Here is an 8,694-nt window from a genome sequence, read left to right on the forward strand (position 1 = left end):
TGTTGAGCAGCATCTTGACGATCTGCTCGTGGCCTCCGTATGAAGCTGCCTGCAGTGCGTTGCCGTAGTATCCACCCCGCACGTTGACCTGGGCATGTTTGTCAAGCAATAGCTGAACGATGTCCAGGTCGCCGTTGAGACATGCGTAGTATAGGGAAGTGCTGTCACTCCCGACTCTCTCGTCAACGTCGTATCCTCCCTCTAGAAGTCGGATGACTGCACTCGTGAGTCCTGCAGAAGCTGCCAGATGTAAAGCATATGTTGGGGGCGTTTGGTCGACCCATCTCTGCCTTATGGTGGGAATGTTGTAGAGACTAGTGCTGTAGACAACTGTACTCGGAGTGACCAGGAACTTCATGTCGTTGAAACGCTGCATGATATCAAAATAGTCGTGACCATCTCGCAAAATCTTAATTTGCAGGATCGCTGCAAGATACGCACTACCTTGCCGCAAGATTGTCTCAAGCTGGTTCATCACATCGACAGGGGTCCCTTCGCAATTCGAAGTATGGTAGTCGAAGTTTTGACATGCATAGCCGGCGAGATCATTCTTCCTGAGTTGCTCGTAGAGGTTCCAATGGTCCCGAGCTGGTTTGTTGAATGCCATTAGCCGGATGTACGCTAGACACGCTAGGCTCAATCGTCTGTGCACAGACGTTGAGTCTAGAAGTTGCATTCGCATAGGATGTTGCGGCATCCCCTGAACGGATGATGTGAAGAACTCCTGAACCGTGTAGTGGATTGGTCGGATCGCGCCTTTAGCTTCTTCTAGCAAGTTGCCACATGCATCAAGGATTACCTGAGAAGAGTGAATTTGTAGATCTTGTTGGACAGTGCATTGAGGGTTGATCGCAAGCGCATGTTGTAACTCTCGAGTGCTGAGAGGCCTTCGGGCATAGATCGTCCAAGCGAGACAGTTCAATGCCAAATCCCGCATCGACGAATGCTGCTGTTCGATCCGATCTAGGATTCGAACGTAGGTGTCAGGCAAGTTGTGTGGCAAGGACTCCAGCGCAGTTTCTACCACCTGATCTTTTCGGACTTTGCTGGCTTCACAAAGACTGTCTAGTTGGAGGTTGACCCAAAGAAACCTGCCTTACGGTCAGCATGCACAACCCTCGAGACTGTCTATGAGGCATGAACATACATTCCTTCTGCCTTCTGAGCAAGTGTCTGAATGATCCTTTCCTTTAGCCTGTCCTCAGTGACGTAGAGTACCTTTCCATGCTTCCCAGCCTGAAGCTCCTCGACTTTGCTGCGAGCAAAAGTTTCGATGTCGGCCGCGACGTTTTCAGCCAAGATTTGAACTGTAGGCACGTGATTCCTTGAGAATGCTTCGGTAATGTCCGTCTCCCTTCGACTCGTGGCAAACACCTTTATCCGACATGGGGCTAGCATAGTTACCACCTCAGTGATGAAACCAAGGATGTCCTGCCGTTGCTGCTCCGGGCACTCATCTAAAGCATCGAAGACGACAAAGACCTCCGAAAAACTCTCCGCGAGTAAAAGGAAACATTCCAGGGAACCTACTGAGGACGGTGACCGAGCATCGCGCATAATCTGCAGCAGATGGTTCGGTATGTTGTGCTTTCTTTGACAGAGCTGCTTGATAAGTGTGGCTATGATCCGGGTCACGTTCGCTAGTCGTGTATCACGATAATCGTAGTAGGCAAAACAGATGGCAGTGTCCTTCCGTAGCCCGGCCTCGGCCGTGATATGTTCAAGAACATTGGAACTATACTTCGAGTTGGCACATGAACCAAGGCTCGACTGTGTCGGTACGAACTTACCTGAGTACAGACTTGCCGATACCAGCTACAGAATATCAGTGCATTTGGACCATTAGAGGATATGGTAATACTTACGCTTTCCATTGCACCACAGGAGGGATGAATGCGCGCTCTGCATCCATTGTTGGAACTTAGGCTCTTGAATCAGCCAGTCGGCAGTGCCTGTGTGCTTTTTTGCATAAATGCTCTGATGCACCTCTTCGAAATCGATGTCTGACATCCAAGTGAGAAATGCCGACCTTTCCTTCCCTGAATCGACAGGTGTTAGAAACCGACACAGATCGTAGCTGGAAGGTCAGACCTACTCTGTTCGGTACTCCTGAAAGCATTAAAGTGTGTCGCCTGTACAGTATGCTGGAGAACATGGAGATGGTGCTGCATCTCTTCTTTTATGGACACAAATTCAGCCTCAAAGGTATCCCAGTGCTGGCGCATGAACGCCCTAAACGAAGTCCACCTCCTTCGTTTTCCATTGGCATCGACGAAGACACAGCGGGCTTTCCAACTGAAGTCTAGTATGTTCGTATAGACACTGACAACGGCACTCTCTACAAGCTCAACGTTTGCCGCCCGTGAATGTTCCGCTAGCGGCCCAAGATAATCTTCGAACTCGCAGACCATGTCGGTCAATCTGGGGAAGAACTTTGTGAAATGCAAGCCGAGATCGATAGCGACCCGCACTGCGCCCACCACCGGGGCCGATATGGCAGGGTCCGCCTGTATGCCTATGGCGACGCCACCCATGAGCCTGTTGAGCAAGTCAAGAGCCTTTGTGAGGTGCTCAAAGTGAGGCCTGAAGGACGACTCATTTTTGTGCTCTGCATCGTAAGCCCGTACTTTGGATAATAGAGCTTGCTCATCAAGTGTCTTTATCTCCTGTTCAAATGCTACACGTCCAGCTTCCGGGAGCTTCTGCAGTTGCAACACGACTGCCTTCTCAAGCGCTGGGTTTTGGGTTACTGTCTGCACTGGTGTGGCTGCATTAGATGCGATTGAATTCGTAGCGGATGATGATGGAGGACGTGGTAGTGGAGAACCTGAACGGGGTGAGACCGAACGGGTACCGGTAGCGGTTGGCGCTAAAAATGCGCGTAGACGGTCTCGCTTTCGCATTGTATGTTTGAAGTTGTGGAAGCAACGACCGTGGCTACAAGGTTGTATGTCAAAAGTGTTCGTGTGTTGGACATCCTGTGCTTATCCGAGGCTGCGCGCTTGAAGTCGTGGGGTGGCCTGCAGGCCGGCTGTGCCCTCAGCTGCACTGCCCCCGCCGCAGCAGCTCCGCTTGAACGATGCCCTGCGTGACTTCTGCACGACAGACTACGCATCATCAACCCTTTCAGAATTCAAAACAAGATTTTGCATGATCGCACTTCCTACCTGTCCTCTAAGAGCTTGATGGCTCCACAAGATAGCAACTGAATAAAGGAGTTTCGTTGGAAAGGTGATTGACAACGCTGACGGATCAGGCAACTGCATGCCTGACACTTCGGTGATATTTGCAAGAGAATTGCTCCTTAGAAGCAAAATAGTTATCAAATTATAGTAAACCAATAGCGGCTTTGCAAGCCTACAAAGGAGAGATAGTAGCTTCTGCTAGCAGTTGCGTGGCACAGATGCTGCAGTGTAGCAAAACTGCGAGCATACACAACGCACGCAACCAAATGCCCTTGTGATTGAGTAAGATTTGCTTATGAGTTGAGTCTATGGCCTGAGAGCCTCAGAAGTAACAAGAACAGATAAGGGTGAGAAGAGAGAAGCTTGAAGCTGAGGTAGCGCTGGACGCTGCGCACGTAACAATTAACAGCAAAGTCACGATTGTTGTATTATTCGTACTGCATTGTATCAGCATATAATATAAAAACTGAAGATTGCATTCTAATAGGCGGCAGATGCTTTCCATGTGAGGACAGAAGTCAGGTTGGGTTGGGAGTGATCCCATCTCTGGACAGGAGGTTTCTCGCTACTGAGGTGGGGGACGTTACTACTTCTTGAGAGACTGGCAGTTTCAAGGAGGATGCCCCGTCCCAGACAGGGTCTAGGTCGTTGCATGATGTCCGCAGAGAAGCCAAGAGGATGCTGGAGGCGGATGTTCGGTTCGAGGACGCTCCAACAGCGATGTCTGAGAACACCAGCTCTACCAAATGAAATCTACCCTTTCGAGCGTATATCTGAGAGTATTGCCACTCTGCTAGCTTGAACGGCTTGGAGCTCCATGCCTTTGAGACCATGTCCGTCGGCAACAACATTGGACCTATACAGTCGGAGGACAAAAGTCTTGTCGCCCGATGCACTTGGACCACCACAACTACTTTTGAGTGAATGTTCACACACTATTATCTCAACAACCACACGGTGAAATTTGAATCTGATTAAAGCGCTGGATTGCGCATGATCTCAATATTTAGTCTGATACCCCTGTGCACGCATACAGGCACTGAGTCGTCGTGGCATTGAGTAGATAAGCTTCTTGATCAGAGTATCAGGTATGGCCCACCACGCCTCTCTTAACCCTTCACAAAAGCAATCCCACTCCTCCTGGGTATCCCCGAGTGTATCAAATTCAGGGTGAAGCTCATGGAGCTTCCGTTTGAGAGCCCACCACATGTGCTCGATTGGATTGAGGTCAGGTGAGTATGGTGGGAAATCCATAGTCCATACCCCATGAGTCTCTAACCAAATCCTTGTCTTTTTGGCCTTGTGGATAGGTGCGTTATCGTGCATGAATATATCCATAGGGTTATAGTGAGGTTGGAGTCCATCACTGAGAGTTGAGATGTATGAGTCGGCAGTATAGCCTCTGCGTTGTGAGGTAGTATCCCGTTCCATGATGACCAGAGGACTACGCCTAACCCTACCCCCCCTAGTCACCCATATGCTTGCCCACACCATCTGCTGCCTAGCACGAGAAGACTCCTTCTCTGTCACCTTATTGTGATCATATTTCTCATCTGGGTACTGAAAACTCCACTCCTGGTTGGCACCAGAACCTCTTGCAACGCTGCACTCATCACTGAACTTCACTACTACCCGCTTCCAGTTGAGATGTGAGTGCTCACGTGCAAACCTGAGCCTGAGTAGAGCTGTGGCCCGGTTGATCTTAGGCCTCCGCTTTGATCTGAAGTTGCGTAGGTCTAGTGAGAAGAGCGTGCGATAGACTGTCTTCTTAGAGACTAGAGGGTGTAGGTTGCTGTCAGGCCACAGGCCAGCCTCCTCTAGTAGTGTACGGTATTGGATTTTGGGAGATCTTCTGGCAATGCGAAGGAGGAGACGACGCTGGCGACGTGTTAGACTAGCTGGGCGACCACTGCGAGGTCTGCTGGCGTTGGTGTTGAGCTCGTTGTAACGTGAGACGGTTCTCTGGATTGTCCGACGCGAGCAGCAGAGAGTCTTAGCAACTTCATTGGTCTGCGCACCATTCTCTAGAGCAGTAATAGCATAATCGCGTTGACGCTCTGATAATTCACCACCAGGCAATCGATCGGCAGAAATCTTAGCACCAAAAGCTCTCATATTGGGTGTGTAGATGGGGTGGGAAGTTGGGTTGTTGCTGATGCAATCACGGTGTTGGGGTGAGGCCTGTGCTCATGCGACCAGACTTTAGTCTTAGTACTGTACTTTCAGTGAGTGTGAAACTCCACAGGAATTCCATTGACTTACCTTTAAGATCTGCCAATTTGATTATGTCGCAAGTATACTGAGCAATTTTTTCCTTGACGTTTTGAGTGATGGGACGCTCCCAGAGATTAATCATGGGCTTAAGAACCTCACCAGATACTAAGTGATCAGCGCGCCACAGAGCATAACCTCTGCGATGTTGAATACCATTCAATCGTCGGTTCTGAGAGACACCCAGTTGTATACTCCATGATAACTATTGGTGCACGCTTTCGCCAGTCTGCCTCTTTATGGTCATGTACACGATCGCCGCTTGGGTGGTTGGATATTGGATCCGACTGAGCATCTGATATGCCGGAGATGGCAGATGCTAAATCAGGGAGTGAATATGGAGAGTACATCTCAATGTGAGACTGAACAGTAGATTTGACGCAAGTTGGAAGGGTTTCCAGTGGATTCAAGAGTGAATTCGAGAATTGAAGATTCCTGTAGCGAAAGTCGACTTTAGTGTGTAGCTAATTAGCCTGCGCAAAGCGTACGTCCTTAAACGAGAAAGACATTGTCGTGTCTTGTTGATGGTGCAGAGCCAGTCTGAAGCCAAGGTTTCACAGAGTTCCGCGACGTAAGCATTTGAAAACACGGAAGCGAGACATCTCTCTAAGACGTGATTCGGCAAATGAGTGATGCCATTATTTGTAGAGCATTATGAAGAAGGAGAGACAGCTAGGAAAGAATATAAGGCAAAAGAGAAAACAAAAACCCCGGTCTAGATGAATCTCAACACCATCGCTATGCATGAAACCAATCTTGTCCCCTAGAAATGTACCGTGACTGCAAGCAATTCATCGCTTACGCAGAAGCCTTAACAAAAGCTGGGTCGCAGATGACAGCGCTAGTATCAACAGTGATGTGCTCGCCCTTCTTGTTGATGAAAGTCCAAGGGCCATTTCCACCATCCGCAAAGGTAACGTCGACGTTGGCACCTCGCTTGCCAATGATCGGGTAACCGGCCTTGTCGAGGACCTGGCACCTCAAGTCCTGCTTCTTGACCGCAGGGTCGAGCGTGAGCTCAAAGGTGTTGACATCCGCGCCACCTGCGGGCTGGATCTCGCGAACAAGGCCGCCTTCTTTGAATGCGATGTTGCGTGCGAACTCGCTGAGACCGGAGATACGAACGTTAATGGGAGGTTGCGCGATGGGTGTAGGGGCAGGCGCGGCGGGAGGAGCGACGCCCTTGACGAAGGTCGGGTCGCAAATGATAGCAACAACTTCCTGCGCACCGCTCTCAAAGGTCCAGGATCCGGCGTCGCCGTCAGCGAAGGTGATGTCGCGGTTGCCATTTCGGAGTACGACGATGGGCTCGTTGTGTTCGTTGCGCACCTGGCAGCGGAGGCCCTGTTGCTTCACATCCTTGCCAACTTCAAGAGCTACGGTATCGTAGGGGCCGGAGGAGCCCTGGGGGCGCTTGACTTGACGCCAGCCCTCTTCGAAGGCTGTCTGAGTAGCGAGCTCGCCGGGGCCGGAGAGTTGGACGCGGATGGAGTTGTCCGAAGCTGAGCGACGGGCCGGGCGTGCCAGGGCTGAGGTAGCAAAGAGTGCTGAAAGGAAGATGGTTGAGTACTGCATGGTGATGGTTGTTGGGTGTTTTGCTATTTTCTAAGAAGATAGAAGGAAGACAGATCCAAGGAAATGGAAAGGAAATAAGGGGATGAAAGGATGTAGTGGTTGCTTGTTGGTGAGTGTTGATGTGATGGAAATATGTTCACCAGCGACAACATCGCATACTTATAGAGCCTGTATCTATGCCTGGTACTCCAGTACGCTTAGTAGCTATTATCGCTATAATTGTTCTTCACTTACAAAGTATCGGGCGAAGTACGGCTGAACAGTGCTGTTCATCATCAAACTTTTAGCTGCTGACAGTACTGCCACCTCCATCCCAAAACATCCAATCAGTATTGCGCGCGCCCAACGTCAGCCTTCCCCGGATCGTCAGCAGCCGAAAAAAGCCTCCCGCGACCCGTTTGGAAACATGTTTAGGTCGTAAGCATCTCGGATTAGTCGTCGATTTCAAATGCATCGACTCTTGGCGCCACTGGAACTGCAGGCAATGTTGGTGCATTCTAACAGTGCTTGCTGTTATGCATCCAGACACTCTTGGTCTTCTGTCACACTCCTCTCAGATTGAGGCGCAGAAGTGACGAGTTCGAAAGCGCTGTAGGATAATTCCAAATAGTGTTCCAGATGCTTGTAGTCGTGTACAGCTCATCTTGCTATTCTGGGGTCAGCATATAGTCTCTGCCTACCTCCTCTTCGTACACAAAACGTGTAACAGGACTCATAGGATCCTTGAAAGCGGAAGAAGGTAGCTGCATTGCCGCACATAGAGGATGAACTAATTCGGGGTGCAACTCATTCATCTTTGCGAGAAGCAAGGGCACGAATTTGTTTTGCCACTAGGGAGTCTTGCCAGAAGAGAGACAACTTGCGTCAGGTACTCGACCGGGCCTAGCTCCATCTGTGAGATCGATACAGATATGAATGGACGGCACAAGCGATATCAAACACTTTCTCAGTCTGAAAGGGTTAGCTTGATGAAAATCTAGGACGAGCTCAGCTTACCATGCCCACATCATGAACCTGCAAGCTTGCAATCGGCAACTTCATCGTAAGGATAATTTCCCTCCCTGCGGTTCGAACATCCCCCCGCGCCGAACAAAACCACCGATACTTCCACCTTGAACGCTTCTTACTTCCGCCACACCTTGGAAATTGCTATGCACTGGTAGCGAGAGTCTGCTACGGTTATTCCTACACGTGTGAACCCTATTGTAGCGAAAAATTACTGCCGTGTTGACGCCTTCCGCGCCCGTTCCCTAAAGTGCATTGTCTTATTGCAAAAGATGCTCCTTCCTCTGCAGCAGCACCACGACAATTTTACTGCTTGTAAAGTTACAGACAAATTCCATGAAAGCCTAATAATGTTGTAGCACTTGTTAAGAATAGAGATTATCATGTGAAGTGTGTTGATTGAGTGATTGCGTCTTTGCGCGCCGATGCCGGCGTGGAAGCGTTCAGCTACAGTCACCTTCCTTTAATCTGGGCGCGCATCGGCACGAGCCACCTCACCAACATTTCCATTACAACTTTGAGTAGTTACAGCATCACCAATAATAGACTAAATCAAATGGTTTATGGCTCATTTTACTCGTAAAAGCCTAGTATTTTGTTTGGTAACCATCTGCCTTAATAACAGCATTGATGCGGTCCTGCATGCTGTGAATGAGGC

At 49.7% G+C, this 8,694-nt stretch overlaps 2 protein-coding genes across 2 annotated transcripts in view; both read right to left on the reverse strand.

Annotated features, from left to right (window-relative positions):
• The window catches only part of BU25DRAFT_177106 (uncharacterized protein), a 4,671-nt gene extending 1,688 nt beyond the window's left edge, over positions 1–2,983 (reverse strand). Inside the window, exons 1-5 of the mRNA XM_033700873.1 lie at positions 2,096–2,983; positions 1,866–2,039; positions 1,791–1,815; positions 1,148–1,735; positions 20–1,091 (exon numbers count right to left, since the gene is read on the reverse strand). Coding sequence (XP_033557781.1) covers positions 20–1,091; positions 1,148–1,735; positions 1,791–1,815; positions 1,866–2,039; positions 2,096–2,903 — 2,667 coding nt within the window. The 5' untranslated portion in view covers positions 2,904–2,983. The remainder of the gene's footprint in view (positions 1–19; positions 1,092–1,147; positions 1,736–1,790; positions 1,816–1,865; positions 2,040–2,095) is intronic.
• A 3,092-nt stretch (positions 2,984–6,075) lies between these two features.
• On the reverse strand, positions 6,076–7,256 carry BU25DRAFT_414328 (uncharacterized protein). Its single transcript, XM_033707250.1, has one exon. The coding sequence runs from the start codon at positions 7,029–7,031 to the stop codon at positions 6,255–6,257; it is 777 nt and encodes a 258-aa protein (XP_033557782.1). The 5' UTR covers positions 7,032–7,256; the 3' UTR covers positions 6,076–6,254.
• Positions 7,257–8,694: the final 1,438 nt, after the last annotated feature.

This window comes from Macroventuria anomochaeta (assembly GCF_010093625.1).
Source record: "Macroventuria anomochaeta strain CBS 525.71 unplaced genomic scaffold BU25scaffold_36, whole genome shotgun sequence".
NCBI classification, from domain to species: Eukaryota; Fungi; Ascomycota; class Dothideomycetes; order Pleosporales; family Didymellaceae; genus Macroventuria; species Macroventuria anomochaeta.

Excerpts from the sequence above, each read along its gene's own strand:
- BU25DRAFT_414328 (XM_033707250.1), bottom strand. The coding sequence starts at position 7,031 with ATGCAGTACTCAACCATCTTCCTTTCAGCACTCTTTGCTACCTCAGCC.